Here is a 19,509-nt window from a genome sequence, read left to right as displayed (position 1 = left end):
CTGCCTGCTTGTTGATTGAGTGGTTGTTAAACTGAGGTCATTTTCCTCTGCCTTCTTTCCTAGGCACACATGTACAGAGCACATGCTCTTTGACTTTCCTCCTGGTAGGCTGTAGTTAGCTGGGTGCTAGGCTTTGCCTCTTCCTGTAAATAAGTCTCTGTTCTATTATCGTCATAAAACTTGCATCACTAATCATTGTTCAGGTCATATTCCAACTCTCAGGAATGTTCACACAGAACACTTCAACCTCCAGCAATAATCAATGCTACTAATAAGGTGGTCCTTTCTAGGAGAGACCAAGCTTGCCAGCTAGATGTGCTGAGGCTTCTGTCACTCCATTACCCCAGAGGCAGAAAAGTGTCATAACCCCATACAGTAAGTCAAGGCTCATTCTTCCAGGCTGTGCGTCCCAGAAAACCCAGTGATCAGAAGCAGTAAATCACACTACTCCACAAGGAGAAAGCAGTGATCATTCCTCAATGTTATGCCAAGTGCCAGTTCTTTAAAATAAGTTTTTATTTCACTGACACTGCCAATGTGAGTCAGCCCTGATTCAGTCCAAACTGAAGAGACTAATAGGGGATCTTTCCACTTCTGTTTGCAGCATGAGCTTTGAGGGCAACCTGATTTAATATGAGCTGTTTGGAGTCCAGATCAAAAAGCATGCACCCACAGGCAATATCCTACAGCTGTTTCCATTTCTGGCTGGATGGGAAGAAAACAGCTTTAGAGGATTCTTTGCAGGACATGAACCCTGCCTAGTTTCTCCTGGAAGTTTTCAAGGCCTTCACATGTGGCATTTTGGCAACACTTCCCACTTCTTAAAGCAGGGAGGAGGAACAGGCAATACAGCAGCACCGAATGGTGCAACGAAGAACCAAGGATTTGCTGACCCCATGCTGGGCTTCTGGAATCAGATATGATTACCCTTAAATCTCCACACTGAATTGAATCAGGGCTGATTCTTACAAGCCTGGTAAAGGTTCATATATGTCCGTGATCTAGATTATGAACGTCATGTACAGGAATGAGGTGTAACGCATCTTCTATGCCATTTTCACAATAAAAGTTATCCCCTCTCCAAAAGCTACCATTAGCCACAGCAGTTCTATACTGTGAACAGTAGCACTGTGTGTATATTTGTGAGGAATGAATTTTGCAAAGAAAATATCATAGTTATTTCATGGTCTTTCCAACCCCACCCCAATTCTGAACAAAGTCCTCATCTTGTAGCAGTTATCATTTTAAAATAGAATAAAAGGTACAAATAGTTCTTTCTCGTTCATCCTGCATTTATGGCTAATTTGGGTAATCCCAGTTCTAATGGGAGATGTAAAAATAAGTAATTTTATAAATGCAATCGTTTTTCTAACTAAAAAACCCAAATGATTCAACCTTGAATTGAAATTACTCAGGTCTTTGATCATTTTGCTTGTTCTTCCTTCCCCCCTTTTCAACTCTAAATGCTTTGTTTTATGAGCCAAGATCAAGAGGTTGAGACAAAGGCTTAATGGAGAAGACAGAGCTCAGGGGGGACTTGAAAGAAGAGAGAAAAGTGGTCTTAGATTTTCTACACAGAATTCCAGGCAGCAGGACAAGGAAGAGATAAGGGACAAACTGATGTAATAGACTACTAGATTTTGGGGATACTTGGGGTGTCTAAATTGAGAGAATGAAAGTAAATTGATAAGGGCAGCAACACTGGATGCACTTAGATTGAGAAGAAAAGCAAGTCTTGATTAAGTGGTCTCTCCTAAAGCACGCTGTCCCCTTTTTGATCTTCTAAAGCATGCTTAGGTCTCTTTTTGGTCTCCTAAAGCACGTTAAGGTCTCTTTTTGGTCTTTTAAAGCATCCCAAGATCTTTTTTTTTTTTTGGTCTCCTAAAGCTGTCTTATTTTTGATCTTCTAAAGGATGCTGAGGTCTCTTTTTGGTCTCCTAAACCATGCTAAGATCTCTTTTTGGTCTCCTAAAGCATGCTAAGGTCTCTCTTTGGTCTCCTAAAGCATGTTAAGGTCTCTTTTTGGCCTTTTAAAGCATCCCAAGGTCTTTGTTGTTGTTGTTCTTCTAAAACGTGCTGAGGCTTCTTTTGGGTCTCCTAAAGAAGACAATACTGGAATTGTGGATGACGGTATTGCACTACCACCCTGCCTGTGGTCACTCCGTGAATCTGGTGACCTAATGGGAAAAATCTGCATAGCTCAAAACTAGGACTGAAAAATTGTCCATAGATCAGCAAGCATGGTTGTTCATTTCAAAAATGGGTAGAAGAGTTATTTTCATGCTTTAAGACATAAATGGAAGAAAACTAAGCTGCCAATTTTTAGTGTTCTACTGCTGAATTTTTGGAAGTATATTCAGAGGAATTCAGTGGCAGCATTTAAAAAAAAGTTGTTTGAAAGCTACATGCAGCTATGGCTTCAGGTTGCCCATTGCTGCCATAAGAGAATAATTAAGCATAACCCATTCAGGCCATAGTTGCAGGGAAGTGGAACTAATGATCCATCAAATAATTTCTAACTTTATGCCTATATGAGTTACTCTACATTTATAGGAATTTCAACAGGATTGACTGCATTTTGATCTGCTCTGTTATTTTCCTTCCTTAACGGAAGGAAAGGACAGAACTATTTTAAATTCTTCCCCCAGTAAAGAAAATGCTTCGAATTTTAAAAAGATTACTCTGGCTGGAACAGTTGGCTTCCTTCTATACCCCAGTACTATCTCAGAGGCATATAACATAGAACAACAGACCGATAGGCCTAACATTCAATGTGCTAATTCTTCTGCTGTCAGCAGAATTAATACTCCTTGGGACCAATGCTATCTTCCACATCTTTTCAAGTGTTCACTTCATTAGAAATAAATCTGCTGTGCTTTAACAATCTTAAAACCAATAAATAAAATAATTCATGTATATGCACATATACTTGAATCCTGATAATATATTTTCCAGTATTCAGTATACAGGAGAAACTTTCATAGAAGAAGAAAATTCACAGCCAGTGATGGTTGACATTTGATGAAGTATGGTGTAAGGCTTCAAGTCAGATGTGTCATGTTTAAGTGTTAGTTAATTTAAATTCTCAACTTGTACTTTAGGAGAAAAGGAAAAAGTCAGCATTGATATTACCATGTCTCCAGATGCAATGTCTGACTGAGAGTCATTTATAAACTTTGGCTTATTAAAAGCTATTGACTACATTGACCAACTACTAATGTTTGTACTTTCCTAAGGATTGGGGTGGGGGGTGGACAGAACTTAGCCTGGATCAGAATACTGTTGAATATTTGCTATTTCTTGCCGATCCAACGACTGAAGATTATCCTTTGCAAAGGGACTTTAACCATCCTCAGGCTGCTATACAAATCTCCCACCTTTTACTTCTTAGTGTGATCTCCGACAAAGGAGAAGAACATTATTTCTGTTCTGTGCTCAAAGAGATTGCAATATTGGAAACCATGTATGGTTGATTGCTGATTGATTGATTTAAATGATTTATATAGCTGCCCATCTTATGTGACATAGCACAAATGACAGTAAAAACCAACACATAACTGAAGCTCACATTCAACTATCCAGCTAATTAAGCTAAGTTACAGTTTCTCAAACCATTGAATGGTTAGATCTTAATTGATTTTTACTAACTCTTGGGATTCAAGTGTGCACGCACCAGTTTTCTGTACCTATAAATCTCCTAACCACTGGGCAACAGAAAATTAGCATTTTTATCTCCTTTCCTTGTCTAAAAGACTTACACTGCGTATCTCTAGGTAACATGCATCTTATCAGTTAGACTGATATTCTCAGGGCTATTGTCACCTCCTTCCCTCCTGAGTTCAATCCGCTTCTACTTCTGATTCTAATTTGTCCACTTCAGATTCTCACCTGACTTGCATTCTAGGAGAGCACACTCTAGGCTCTTAGCTGGAAACAGACTTATGAAACTAAGGCTTTATCATAACCATGCCATATCCTAAATAAAGTTCAGCTTTATTTTCTTTCACCCAGGCACCAGCTGCAGGAATATCTTCACACAAAAGTTACACACCTAAGTTTAGTGTTTCCTCTCCATTTATTCTTCCCACTGTATAAAGCTATCCACCACTGTATACCTGTTATTCACTGGTTCTAAAAGAACCAAGATAACCAAACAGCTGGTACAATCACGGTTAAGAATAGGTTTCCACCTTGGGTCTGCACACAGAATATTGATAGTTTCATAACATTATAAATCAGCTAGCCTGAAAGAGGTGGATGAGGCAAAAACAAAAATTGTGTCATTTCCACCTAATTAAAATTAAAATGGATATGATTTATTCTCCAATCATGAATTTAATGGTTTTTCTTTTCTGCCCTGTAAAATTTACAGCTTTGGGAGACCTCTCTGGAGTTGCGTGGAAGGCTCTTCCAGGGGTAAACACAATCTGTTTTGATAAAGGAGCCACAGGAACCAAATTCTCCTCTGAAATGTTTTAATTGCCTTTCTGGACATATAGCTCATACATGAAATAACAAAGTATGAGGTCAAATCCTTTTGTGTTTGTGCATATTGATCTTTAGGGATGTCTCAGAAAGCTTCCTTCATTGGCTAAAAGCGGGCCAATAATTCGGCAGAAAAGGCACTCTGTGGTAGGGAAGACATCTTGTTGGCCTGTAGCTATGAGCTGCCAGAAGAATTTGTCAAAGTGCCTTGTAGCTTTCTATACATTTGGACTTACCTTTGGGAATGGGTTTTCTGAAGTTTCCACTCTCTGTGTAAAGAAAGATTGACCCTGAAGTCTTTATCACCATAAATCTGAACAGTAGCATTTGCTACTGCTCGAAAGTACTCTTGGGTAAATTCCAGGGAAGAGCTAAAAGAATCTAGAAACCCTAAAACACTCAGTTTTATACTTTCTGTATATCATGTAGGAGTGTGTAAATCACACACAGGAATTACACTTCTGCCTCAACATGATTAATACACTAAACCAAAACAGATTCCTGTCCTTCATGGTCAGGAGGTAAATATGGTTGTAAGAGGCTTGAGTAATATAATTTACTCTATCTATAACATATTCTAGCCCATTACAAATGTTATACTAATCTGAAGTAAAATTGCCATTTTTCCTCCTTCCAACAGAAACTTACCTTCTCAAGAGTAAGTAAAATTGTGGTACTAACTCACAGGTTTTATATATAGGGCTGAAACCAGAGGTTTGAACATCTACTATATCTGACAACCTAGAAGACAAAGGCTCTCAAACTGTAGTGCATGATATCTTGGGGAGTGGGAGGACTGTGAGCAATTTTAAGACCAGATTGCAATTTTTGTAAAGCTGATCAGGGTTATGCAAGCAAAATAGAGAACAAAGCTTGAGGAAGCTGTCAAAACTCACTTCTGCCTTTGCATGGACAAAGTTCTCAATAGATGGACCTGCTAGGGCAAAGTTTGAGAACCCCTGTGATACATAGTTTAAAATGTAATTATTAACTGAAAGTGGAATACTTAATTTTTGCCCAAACCTAACCCCTGTGAATTTTTTATTCAAGGGGAGGGGGAGCAGAGTTACACAAATTCAATTATTAATTACATTTTAGGGGTTGCTATGCTGCAAAAGAGAGAACACTTGCGGGAAGGACGATGCTGGTAGAGGTAGAGATGGGAGATGACATAACAGTTAAATGTCAGCCATTCACAATACTGCTAAGGCCAGAACAGGTGGCAATCCTTATCTGATTGTGTTGCAAAACCTTCCAACTGCAAGAAGGAATAGAAAATTAAGATCAGAGAGGCCAGATAGCAGAAACAATTCATAACTTCCTGACATAAACTATTAGTTGAGGATCTAATAAACACTGACACACCATTTTAAAATTTACTTTCACACTTTTTGTTCACATGCATTCCATACAGTCATGCATATTAATTAGCTGCTTAAATCACCGATATATAAAGCGTGCAGTGATAGGGGGTTTTATGACACATGAGCAAAGTCAGAAACCTCTGGCAATGCAGCTTATGTGCCTTGCACTGTACATTGAGAAAAGGGATTGTTTATCAAATCAACAGATATCTGTGACTTTCTGTACAGATGTAGGGACACTAGTCAAGATAATTTTGACCGCTAGTTCTGTACAGTAAACACAACGAGCCTTAGAGCTGGCAATGAAGATATTGAAGTGGTGGAGAGCTTCTGCCTTTTAGGATCAACCATCAACAGTAAAGAAACAAGCAGTCAAGAAATTCTCTGCAGACTAGCACTCAGTAGAGCAGCCATGAAGGTTTTGGAAAGATATTCAAATGCCGTGATGTATCTATACCTACAAAGATCAGAATCGTGCAAGCCATGCTATTCCTTGTGAGACTGTATGTTGGACTGTGAAGAATCAGAAAAGGAACAGTATTGATGCTTTCTAACTTTGGTGTTGGAGAAGACTCCTGAGAATACTGTGGACAGCCCCAAAAACCAAACAAATGGGTTTTCAAACAAATCAACCCAGAGCTTTCACTCGAGGCACAAATGTCAGGCTCAAATTATCCTACTTCAGACACATTATGCAAAGACCTAGGTCTTTGGAAAAGGCTCTAATGCTAGGAAAGGTGGAAGGAAAGAGAAGAGGATGGCCAACAGCAAGGGGATGGGCTCCGTTACAGTGGCAATGGGTGCAATGTTGGAAGACCTGAAAGACCAGGTTAGGAACAGATTGTCATGGAGAAAATCTAAAAATGTGGTCCCTAGGAGTTGAAAATGACTTGATGGTACATAATCAGTGATCAATTCTGTAAACAGTTACCTGGGTTGAAGTCTCGCTGATTTTAGCACAACCTATTCTTAGTAGACACGTTCAGAATTTCATTGGAGGTCCCTAACATTTCCCCAAAATAACTTTTCACATTTCTGAATGTGGGAAGAAATATCTATTCATTGGCTGACTCTTTGAGACCAGATGGGCTAGAAATCAAATGTTACTGAGAGAGAACAATCAGGTTCCCTTTCAGGGGTTGGAATTGATGGCCTGAATGGCACCACCTGTCTGATTCTATTTTGCCAAAGCAATTAAATGCACACTTAAAAGTAATGAAGAAACAGGACCTATTAACAGTTTCTTCAGGCCATGTACAACATTCTCATCTCACAGATCATATCTCCTTCCCATTCTGTCTTTGACCAGATTGCAAATGATTTTAAATAAAAGGCAAACTGTGCATTTAAAAGAAGCAGGTTGGCAAAGAGCAACTCAGAACACAGCAAGATCCCAGAGGTTTGTTGCATTTTTTGTAGTAACAGGACAATGTCCTGTTATTACCATGATTTTACCATTAAAACAATGATCATTCCCATGAGAAAAGCTGATTTAATAGCCATCCTAATCTTTGATGAAAGGGAACACAAGAGAGCTGAGATTTTCTGTTTTCTAACTGAATCCAGCTTTAGGTTCAGCCCGTCCCTGACCCTGATTTAGAAAAGTGGAATGGACTTAGCAGTACTTAGAAGGGGAAACCCCAGGAAATTTCAAGGCTTGGCAAACTACTTCCCTTTCGTACCAAAAAAACTACATCGCTGTCTCCACATCGTTGCTGGGAGTCCAGGTGGACTTGGGAAAAATGAAAGCAGGGATTGGAACAGAAGAGTTCAGCGTGGCTTTTAAAAAGTTGGTCCTGACCGTTGGACTCTGCTTCTGCTAGCAAAATATCTCGGATTTATACTTCTGGGGAAAAGTGACTGGATGCTTTAGACTAACCTTCTTTCATAATAAAATAGATTTAAAGAGACTCTAGAACAGGGTTCCTCAATCTTGGCGACTTTAAGATGGGTGGATTTCAACTCCCAGAATTCCCCAGCCAGCAAGGCTGGCTGGGGAATTCTGGGAGTTGAAGTCCACCCATCTTAAAGTCGCCAAGGTTGAGGAACCCTGCTGTAGAAAGTGTACTCTTACACTTTCCTCATCGACTTCCTTGTTTTGAATCTCTCTTTCTCCAAGAAGCTTATTTGGGTCCCACTGACTTGGAGAAGGGAAAGATGGCAGAAAGAAAAACACATTAAAACTGGATGCCATGTTATTTTTTGGGAGTACAGATAGGATCCAGATCCAAAATGGCACACCATTCAATCATTTCTTAGGAGAAAACAATAATAATATTAATGTATCCTAGAGCAAACAAAGAATTGTAACTTTAATGCTGTTGTTAATTATACATGGCAAAGCATGTCCTTGTTAATTATGCATTCTAATGGGGTTTTGGGTGCTAGAAATACCGACAGAATCATTTTACTTATCTGTGCCATTCAAACTGCTATCCACATCTTTTGGGAATCTCCCTATTAAATATTTCATCACAACTTAAATTTAAAGGATGAGGACCAAATGTTAACATCCCCAAAAGAAGGAGGAGACCAAAACACAGAGACACAAATTAAAAAAAACAAACCGAGCAGTGTCTAAATTCTCTAATTTGCCACCTAGGATTGCCTCACTTGGAAAACCCAATCCTTGAGATATTCCTCCCCAATTGCTATCATATTTATTCATATATGTACTCATGTATAAAAGGGCAAGGCCAGGACAAAAGTCTATATATGAATTGAATGTACAGGTAGTCCCCTGGTTAAGAATGTCCGGTTTACGGACAATCCATAGTTAAGAACGGAGCCTACTGTAACAAAATTTGAGTCAAATACACAGTGATTTGAGTTAATTACACAATATTCCTTATACCGTATACCTTTTTTGCTACTAAAAGCTCTCCTGAAGAAACAAATATTTAAGTCTAGATTTCAAGGACACATTTTCTTTAAACAGATGAAAATAACATAGGGCATTTCGTTTTCATGCCAATAAAGCCACATTCTTTTAAAATATGATAATACTCACACTCTTTTTTAAATCACTCTGATTCTTTTACCTTACAATATCTCAACAGATGAGGACCAATTTGGTCTAGTGGTGAAGGCACCAGGCTAGAAACCAGGAGACCCTGAGTTCTAGTCCTGCCTTAGACACAAAGCCAGCTGGGTGACTTTGGGCGAGTCACCTTCTCTCAGCCCTAGGAAGGAAGCAAGGGCAAGCCACTTCTGAAAAATCTTGCCACGAAAACTGCAGGGACTTGTTCTGGCAGTCTCTGAGAATCGGACATGATTGAACGGATTTAAAAAAAAACAAAAACCCAACAGATAACAGAATGATTTAATTTTCTCCAAATCATTTTTAAAGAAAAAACAGGAAGAGCTAAACATATGCTTTATATGTGCCCTTTTTTCATTTGGCAGGAAGAAAAAATATATTTTTAAAAAATCTGTTCCCATTATCCAGGAAAACCACAAGTGGGGAGAATATACAGTGCTAAACTAGAAAGCACCATGAGTTTATTCACATTTCATAAAATAGTTTCATTTCTGCTTATTTTGCTTAATAAATATACTGAATCTTTGTGTATAATTTTAATAACTTTATTTTTTAGGAAAGTATAGCAACTAAAAAATTGCTATACTGGTTTTATAACACTTTCGAATTTATAAACCAAAGGTAAGTTTAAACAGAATGCGTGTACTTAGCAGGAAAATAGCTTGAAAAAAATTCTATGATACTTTTGAGCTGTCAATATAAATCAAATAATTAGATCTGGCAGACCCTTTTAAAATACTTTGGAGCTGGCTACTACAATAAAAAGCAACCGTTTACAGGCAGCTAGTCAACAGGTAATCCCTTTACGTACAATTGGCCTAATGTACACATTTCCGCTGAAACCAGTTGTGATATTCTCCCTAAACACATGTTTATTTGGAAATAAGCAATGTTGGGCATAATGGGAATTAAGGAGAGTCTCTCGTGAGTCTGTCTCAATTCCTGGTGACTTCATGAACATGTTCTTGCTTTAACTCTACTGATGTCAGGTTCAGCCCAAAGAACTCCACGAGACAGTACAGATACAGTTCTGTTGCGTTTATTAGCTTTCACCTCCAAGACAGAATCTCCCCAGACTGAATATAAACTTCCCAAGCCAGTAAGCCACGACACTGTGAATTCCTTAGGGTGGTGCCAGTCTCATCTTCTTCACCTTCCCATGTTCCTGCTGGGGGCTAAGGGAATGCTTATCTCCCCGAGCGCGGCCTTCATCAAACCATTCCATCATAATTGATTTCTCCAGATACGCTGTCCAGAGTCACAATTGTTCAAGTTGGGTGGCCATATAAATTTATTAAATGCATTTATTTATTTATTTATTTACAGGATTTATATGGCCACCTATCTTATATAATGATTCTAGGCAGCCCACAACGATCTATAAAACACAGCTAAAAGCAAGAGTACCCTTTCCCCAGGTGCCAGTCAAACAGCCTCCAACTCAACCCCATTCTAGCCCAATGCTTGGGGGAAGAGCCAGGCCTTCACAGCTCCCCGGAAGGCTAAAAGGGTAGGGATCCTATGCTTGGTAGCGTCCAACCACAGACAACTTTCACTTTTTAGTATAGCCTGCCGAGACCAGTGGGGAGATACAAAGCAGGCTACAGAAACCTATGAACTTTCATTTTTATCGAGACGGTATGAAGCGAATGTTCATGGATCTCTGCCGTTTAATTCATGCCACGTTATTGTGACTAGGCTGAGGTCAAAAGAATCCAGTGTAACTGCCAACTTTTATAATGAAGATTGAGATGTTGATTGTTCTAGCTGAAATGTTTTGCAAGGCAATTTAATAACCAGTAGTTAGTCTAGCGCTGCCATGTCTGAGTTGAAAACGCTACACAATTAGGAAATGGCAGCAAAGACTATAGAAAACTATACCACTGCTTGTTTAAAATGTGCTAAGCTGGTGAATGCTTAATTATGCTGACATTTATAGAAAATCAGAATCCAAATGGGTTCCTATAGGTGCTGCACTTTATCTTTAAGATGCACCACGTAAATAGATATGATTTGGTTCAAGTTCTTATAAACATCTGCTAACATGTTGAAAAAGTCTGACTTTCAGAAAGAAATGCTAATATTTGGATTTTCAAATACTGGTTGATACGGTAATGAAAATGGCCTTCAGCTAAATGGTAAGGAAACTTCCTCCTCTTTTCCATGTACAGTGGAGTCTTACACTTATTCAGAATAATTCCTGTTGAATAGTGGAGCTTACTCTTAAGTAAGTAGCCAAGAGAAGGTAGCGGCTTTACAGGAATTGAAACTTAGCATTCGTGCAACCGTGATGTGTTATTTGATCGTTTCAAGTATTCTAAATATCATTTGCCCCAGTAAGATTTTTTCATTCTTTCACCAAAGGAAGATTTTTCAAGGTAGTTTATATACAGTGCTCTCACTTAACGTATCTGAATTTATTCATCTCAACCTTGTTGTGAAAGAATTAAGAAATTTATATCCATAGATATTAATGGGGGGGGGGGGAGAGAAAGGGGCTTTTAAAAAAAGTCAAGGTGATGGATTCAAGTAACGCCTCCATCTTTTTAATATGCATCGTATTATACACATCACACAAAAAGCAGAGAGGACTGGGAAATATATTACTTAGGGCAACTGATTAGTGAGTACTGCGTATCACCAATATGACTTACGGGCTGATTTTATATAACATTAGGCTGCTATTTAATAGGAACAAGCAGATGCAAGGATTAGATCTGCCTTTTTTTAGGGAATCTTACCCCCTCGGTCTTATCCAATCTTGTGTGGTCACTTTTTGGTTATGGAACTGAAAAATGATGATCCTGCTACACTCTTGCAGAGACATATAATGCTGTGTCTCTTGATCCCTGCTTATCATGTCTTATTAAAGGGACCGGACTTGGACAGACAAGCAGAGGTTGGTTAATTTATCATTCACCAGACTGTTCCTACGTGCCTTAAAGAAACTATTGTGTAAGACCCCTTCTGTAAAAGCCCTCTGGAGTTAGGAGATTTTTGACGCATATTGTCTTGTTGAAAATACCCCTTTCCTGGAGAGGGCGAGAATAAGCCGTTGGATAATTCTGTTCATTTGGACATGTTTCAGCTTGGGTTCTGGGATAGAATTGATCTGGTTGCCCTGATGGAGCGGGAGGAGGAGGAGTTGCCCTGTTGTTTCTTCTGGTTGAATGCAGCTTATGAATCCAATTATGAAAAGTGGCCTTAAGAAATTGGGGCCTGGCCAGGATGCTCCAGGAAACCGCAAAACACTCCTTTATCCCCAGTGATATTTACTATCTATCTGAGTCATGACAGGATTTGAAGCAATGTGTCATCAATATGCTGGTGACACAGAACTCTGTTTCTTCATTAGATATGATGTGATGCTAGACGTTGTGGTGGGCACAGGGGAGAATTAGGCTGAGAAAGAACAATGAAAAGGTAAAACGAGACTTTTTGGGTAGGTGGGTCCCAGAGCTGGGAAGCTTATTTGTGCTGGAAGCGGTTGCATTCTCTACGAAAACAAGACCCAGAGTGGGGGCACTTATATATTCATTTCATCAATGTCAGCCAGAGTGGCTTCAGTGGATAAGTCTGCATTTTGGCCAATATGATATTTACAATCTCTCCTGAACATGGATACCCTTGCAACAGCAATCCATTTGTTTAGATATCCTCAAGATTGGATGGTTATAACACATTGGGGGTCAGCTTCTCTTGAAGGGAGTTGCATGGTTTCAGCTAGTATAGGATGCTAGGACTAAGTTAGTCAGTACAGCTTTCTGACCCATTTCCAAAAGTTCTTAAACAACTTGGAATCAGGGCATATGAAGAATCTTCTGTCTCCATATAGGACTACCCACTCTGGACTGGATGCCCTGTAGACCAGGGTTGAGGAACCCTGCTGCAGGCCACACCAAAACTCATTGATTTTAACTGAGCTCTGGTGTGGAAGGATTCATTCACTTTTGTGACACTTGCCACGTGAAAGAAATTCTTCCTGGATGTTACCTGGGCTCCCACGTGCATCATTTACACCATAACCTGAGCATCTAGCTGTTTGCTCAAGTCTTTCATTGATTTTTTTCCTCTGCCTTTTTGCCAGTTGTCCTAGTAATTATTTATTATTGTTGATTTATTGTTCTGACTCTTGTTGTACTTCTATATTTCTTTTATTTATTGCCTAATGTAAATATTTTATGCAAATGACTTTGATATTTCTTTTAATGTAAAAGAATATATTAATCTCACAAACAGACAAGCAAGGTATGAGGACAAGACAAAAATGGTTCATTTTTCACAAACCAGTTTGCTGTTATATCTGAAAATGCTGAACTGCATTTATCACTTAATCATGCTTTATTATCAAACCAGAGCTTGATCTTCACTTTTCAATTAATTCTAGTTTAACCAGGTTGTCATTTTAGCATAACAAACTGCAATGTAAAAAAAAAAAAAATCACTTTTTATCATCACCTTGCTTCAGTCAGTGTTATGACACAAACAAACCAGAGTATGACAGATTCCTCTACAGCTATTACTTTTTTAAATAAGAAATTCTGTTCAGGGCATGCAATGTAATAAATTAAAAATCCATGTGTATGAATCTATACAGTATGTGGTAAAACAAGTTTGTACTTTTAATAGCTTATACTTTAGGGTTAGAATGGAAATGCTCTTCATGTTGGAAATCTACCACATCTGAAATCTCCATGTTGACATGGTGAAGAAGTTGGGCTTTGCCTTCGTTGAATGTTGTGAATTGCCTTTGTCTTTATTATAAACTATCTTTGGGCCTATTAAAATTGGAAAATGTTACATTAATATAGTAACAAAAATAACTAATGTATATGTTTTTGTTTGTACTGTTAGTTTTTAATTAGTGTAATCAGTATTCTACTGAACCTTTAAACAAAATAATTTCCCTTTTTTTTTTTTCAGTTTTGAGCATCCCTTGTAACTCCAACAGCCAGTGTGAAACTCACATTTATTTGTTTGATTTAAAAGGAAGCAGGACTTTTGTTTATAGGAGAGAATGGTGACAGGTATAATTTTCTGAGCAGAGATGAGAAAATAGAGCAAACTAAGATTTCTAATCCTGCACAATTTTCGATTTTGCCAATTAGAATGTTTCATCGCCGTTGCTTTTCAAAAAGTAAAAAATAAAAAATAAACCGCAGAATGAGCCACACCAACACCAGGAATCAGCTTTGGTTATTATGGTCCTCAGATTAGGCACCAGGTCAATAGATTAAGTAAGAAAGGGGATTTAAAAGCTGCTTGACGTCTTCAGAAATGTGATGATATAGAAGCTGTATAAATGAATAAAAGGCGAGGCTTAAGTTAATGGTTCTGTCTTTGCTGCTGAGATTCTTTGGATTTGGCCCTGTCACTGCTCTAAGAAATGAAAAGGAAAACCTTACGTTTCCCTACCACAAGTATTGATAAACTTTACGTGTGAATACGCTTTCCTATCTCAACGGGTCCCAATATTGATTGCTAGTAGATAATGTATTTGAATTTAATCAATGAAGTGAATAGTTAAAAAGCAGTTGAAGAGTGCTGGGAACTGTTTTCTATTTTTTAATGTTTCATAAGCTATTCAGACCCATTAAATAAAAAGTCCCTTGAGCTGAGCTTCCTTCCTGAGGATTACAGACACTTCTTTATCGTTTTACTGGAAACAATAAGGAAATGATTTGGCACTGCTTTTTTCTAGAATGTCTTTCTGACTTCCCAGTCAGCCTGCAACCCTGGGATTTCCCTGTAGTCTTCCATCCAAATACCAGCCAGACCTGACCATGCTTAGCTTGCTTGAGATCTGTCAAACACGGCTAAGTGCTGCCACCTTCTGTTGTTAATTAAGACATATTGCATTTGCTAATTAATGCCTACATTTTATTTGTGGCTTATACTATCTAGACGCTTCAGGTTTGAGGAAAGAAATTCGATTACTCTGAGCTAATCCTTTCAGCAGTTTCTAATTAAGATAAAATGATAACATTTAATAAAACAGTTTCGTTGCAGAGTGCAAGAAAGTTAATCTTCTTTCTTCCAAAACGCATTGTCAGAAATTATATTTTCATTAAAACCTGTACCTTCATCACACAATGCTTATCCAGGAAGTTGTACAATCTATATACAGCCTCTGATCCTTCACTGAGATTTCAAAATAATCTCTTAATTTAAAAGCTCCTGTTCTTTCCGGTATTTATTACAAGGTTGCTAATCTTGGGTAGATTGCTTGAGTAAAATAAAATATATGAGATGTCATTCAAAATAAATAACAAATGTTGCATACCTTATGTAGATCACTTTATTCAAGGATTAACAAGAATTATTTAAGAATGATTAAATAAATATTAAAGTAGAATATGTTTTGTAAACAATTTTTACTAGTTTTTTTTTAAAAAAAAAAACCCTAAATGCTTTCATAAATAAGTACAGGATAACTGAAATTCTGCATCAGAATACATGTATATTTCTAGTCTATACTACCAGCACCCTTGAAACGTTCTGGGAATTTTGCCTTACCTCTTTTAGATGTAAGTTTTTATCAAAAGTTATAACGAAAAGTAACAGCTGCAACTCTAAACTAATTAAGTTTGTAGTAGCATATTGTAAAAATTTAAAGTAAATGACTCTCACACATGTCTGGTTTTTAACTAAAGTTTTTGCCACAGCTTACAGCCACAGACATTCATGTTAAGCTGGTCTTGAAATTCTAACTGTGGCAACCACCTCTTGCTAGTGTGGAAATACTAATGATCTTCTCTCGCTAGTGTGGAAATACTAATGATTTTGGAGCACCGTCCGCTGATTCCGCCCCAGCTTATTTTCAGAACCACGGACAGCTCTATCTGCAGAAGGCTTCAAATGGTCCTCTCTGTAAAAACCTACCGAGTCTGAATCAGACAGTGATAATTAGATATAAAAGAGAAAATGAGTTAAGACCTCCTGTGTAGAGGATGTGAGGCTTTTTTAATGAGTAGCCAAGCCTTTGGTGGAGCAATAATTCAGCTGACGGCTGGGGGTTTCTTCTTTGGCAATAAACAAGTCAGAAAGATCTTCTGCATCTCTGCATGGCTACAAATAAATGCTTAAAACTCTAAGGAGGTTTTGCCAAAGGAATGAGAAGCATCTTTTTCTCATCCTCCATTGCTCTTCTTCTAAGTAATGGGCTACCTGCCAGTTCTTCCTGGGACACCATGTACATCTATTGCAGACTCCAAGCTTTAGAGGACTGAATCTCCCCTCCCGCTACATTTCAACAGAGGGAATGAACATACAGTAGTAATAAAAAAACAGGTAGGAATGTCTTCTCAGGCAGGCTGGAGGGCAACATAATTTAATGAACTTTTCACTGAAGGGCGAAGTAAAATGGGAATGGGGAAAGTGACAAGAAGCACCTCCTTATGCTCACTGGAAACAGGCAATTCAATATGGGTTGCATTGAAATATATATACTTCAGCTTGAAAAAGATTTCAGGAGGTATTTAATCTACTTTTTTAAAAATATGATTCTAATGTGTAACATCTTAAAGAGGGAAAGTACTCAACAAGACAGTGTTTTCTTTCCGAATCCTTATGATAAACTAGTAGACAGAAAACTCAACATATATTTTCTCATTTTAGAACGTACTGACACACATGGCGAAGTGGAACAGGAAGGCAAACTCTTTCACTTTAAATACTTGGTAAATCCCAAGGCGAAACCTGTTCTCTTTGCAGAATTGCCTCATATATGGATGCTGATGTTACAATTCTTGGAGTATTTGGTTGAAGCAGGGAGTGCCTTAAATGGTTATCTGTTATACAGAGTTCAAGACTTCCCCAATTTCTACAAAAGGCTTTTCACAACACCCCTCTGAGAGGTGTACAACAAGGAGGGTAATCTATTTAAAAAGCCCTTTAAATTTGGCAAAAAATAGCACCCATCAGAGTCACCACTCTCTAATTGCAAGGAAATGCAGCAATTTTTCCCTAGGGCAAAAAGGGTGTACCGCAGGCCGCAAGGCCATCTCTCTGGAGGCTCCAGAGTGGGAGAGATCAACTTTTTCTTTTTTTACTTCTTTTTTTTAAAAAATCGGAGAGGGTTTTGCAGACAAAACAGATGCCTTAAACTTTGCAGACACCCTTAAACCCCTCTCCCCCGAGACTGCCGACCCTGCCTGCTTTTAACCCTGGCTTTAGGACCGTGGCAGCCCTCAGTCTGACGGAGGCGGTACCCTCCCTTCTGCTAGATTATCTGCGCTAAGAAATTAAAGCAGAGAATCTAATGTGAGGTCCGCTAGGAAGGTGGTGCCGGCTTCTTTGCACAGGGGGCTGGGGGCAATCTGTGGCGAGCCTGACCTTTTCTTGCCTACTTCAGGCCGGCGTTGCAGCCGCAAGCAAGCCCGGCCGGGCACGAGACATCACGCTGGTCCGGCGGCCGTGGGAAGGCGGCCAGCCAGAGCCCAGCCCTGCGTCTCGGCTGCCCCCTCCCCTCCGCTCCGCTCCGCTTCCCTCCTCTCGCCGCCCCGAGGGTCCGGCCGACCCGCCAGCCCGGGCTGCGCTGGGCAGCGCCAAGGAGGGCCAGGCAGGCAGGAAAGGGCGGCTCACCCCCCCGCCCCCGCCCTCTCCCCTCCCCTCCCCTTACCTTCGGGGTTGGCGCTGATGAACACCCGCACGCTCCTGCCGCTGGGCGCCAAGTGCAAAGGCAGAGCCGACAGATTGCCGGAGAACGCCGCCCGCCGCAGCGCCGAGTCCCGCGGACCCGGCAGCTTGCCGGCCGCCCCAGCCGGCCACATCGCCGCCGCCGCCGGCTCCTTCCCTCCTTCTGCGCCCTGCCTGTCCTTCCGCGGAAGGGCGACGCCGTTCGCCGCCGCTCGCCACACGGCCGCGCTTCCTGGCCGCTCGCCCAGCGCGCAGCCCCCGGCGCTCTCCGGCCGCGGCCGACGGGAACCCCTCGGCCTGCCGCGCCGCCGCCCGCCCCTCTCCGGCGCCGGCCGAGCGTCGAGCTTTCGGGCGGCCCCAAGAGGCGGCGAAGGCCGGGCTCCGCAAGCGGCGGAGAAAACTTCGCGTCGGCCGGCAGCGCCCGCCTCAGGGGGGCATGGCGGCGCCGGGGCACGAGGCGGCGGGTCGCCCTCCTAGCGCGCGTGGCCCGGCGGGCTCGGCCGGGAGGCGCCCGTCCGCCGCCCCTTCCCGCCGCGGAGCTGCTCTCGAGGGTTCTCCGGTGTTTGGGCGGTGGAGGAGCGGGAGGGTCAGGGCCGCAGGCGGGGGACGGCGACCCTCGGCTCCGGCTCTTAGCTGCACGCGGCCAGCCTTGGCAGCGCTCGCACGGCGTACGCAGGCTCCGGGAGGGTGACGGCGTGGATGAGGGACCACACGGAAATCCCGGAACGGGAGGCTACCTTGGGAAGTCGGAAGAACATCCCGAAAGCAAGCGACGGCAAGCCATTTCTGGGCTGCTGCCAAGAAATTCCAGGAGGTGTCCAGGAAGGGCCGCGGAGTCGCGCTGGACTCAGCGGAGGGACTTTGTCTCCTGCTTCAGCATCTCGGCTGGCGGCAGCAAAGCCGCTTCTCTCCCCTCCCGAATCCTTCGCTGCTCTTCGAAGTTGCTGAGGAGTTCCCAACCCTCACACCCGAGGCGTTTTATAGTCCTGGGCGGCTCGGAGGTTTTTTTAAAAATCCTGGGAAAAAAAAGCCTTCCGATCTCTTCGCAAGGACAGGATCAGAAAGACGCGGGGAGGCGAAAGGTGATTTATCCACACCAGCGTTCCGCCCGGGGTTGGGCAATGAAAGGGGCAGAAGCGAGGGAGGGAGAAAGGAAGGAAGGAAGCGGGCGGCGGGCGGAGCAGCGAGCCGCTTTGTAGCGCTCAGGAGCGGGCCGTCCCGGCGGGCGGCTCGGATGAAATATTCAGAAAGGTGGGGACGTCTGGCCGCGCTGGCATCCCGCCGCCGCCGCCGCCCCCTCGCCGGCCAGTGCGCAGAGCCCCGCGCTCGCGGGCGTTCCCTCAAGGGGGCGGGGTTGCCGCCGGGAGCCGAGGCGCAGGCGGGGGCCCCCGCGGGAGGGGGCGAGCCGGCGCCCCGGGACTTCGACGGCGGGGGCTGGCCTTGCCGCGGCTGCGGCTGCGGCTGCGGCTGCGGCTGGAGGCGGAGAGGACGAGGGACAGGCGCGGCGATACCTGCCCGGCTTCCGAGCTCCTACGGCAGCGGCAAGTCGCAAAGGAACTCCTTTGCGGACAGTCAGTCGAAGACTCAAGGTTAGGTCGGGGGAGCGGGGCAGCTCCCGACGCGTTTGCTTCGCAGAAGGTGGGGACACCTGGCCGGCTTGATCTTGGTTAGGACTGGACTGCAGACCACCTGGTCAGCTGGAACAGGTCTAGAATTGAAGTCCAAAAAGCAACCTGGAAGGAGCAGGAGAAATCCCTGCTCCAAACCGAAGTGGATGTCACTATAAAGTCCCCCGAAACTGAACCCAGACCGATCTTGGGTTGACATGAAGGAGGAGGCTATATTTCTGGAAGGTGTTTTGGGGCGCCAAGGCCTCATTACTTATTCATTTCTAGCTACTTTGAGGGCGAGGTGGAGCTGTAGTTAGTGGCTCTGTGGGAAGAGAGGGGGTTTGGGGCCAAAGGAGTTGGAGGTGGGTGGGTT

At 42.0% G+C, this 19,509-nt stretch overlaps 1 protein-coding gene across 1 annotated transcript in view; it reads right to left on the bottom strand.

Annotated features, from left to right (window-relative positions):
* Window positions 1-17,660, bottom strand: part of NWD2 (NACHT and WD repeat domain containing 2) — a 61,712-nt gene extending 44,052 nt beyond the window's left edge. The window contains exon 1 of the mRNA XM_088131562.1: window positions 17,510-17,660. Within this exon, the coding sequence (XP_087987688.1) occupies window positions 17,510-17,660 (151 nt within the window). The remainder of the gene's footprint in view (window positions 1-17,509) is intronic.
* Window positions 17,661-19,509: the final 1,849 nt, after the last annotated feature.

Source organism: Python bivittatus, unplaced genomic scaffold (genome assembly GCF_059951505.1).
Source record: "Python bivittatus isolate LINGU-HERP-01145 unplaced genomic scaffold, Pbiv_v1 ctg000960_np1212, whole genome shotgun sequence".
Taxonomy (NCBI): domain Eukaryota; kingdom Metazoa; phylum Chordata; class Lepidosauria; order Squamata; family Pythonidae; genus Python; species Python bivittatus.
This window is presented reverse-complemented; position numbering and strand designations above follow the sequence as displayed.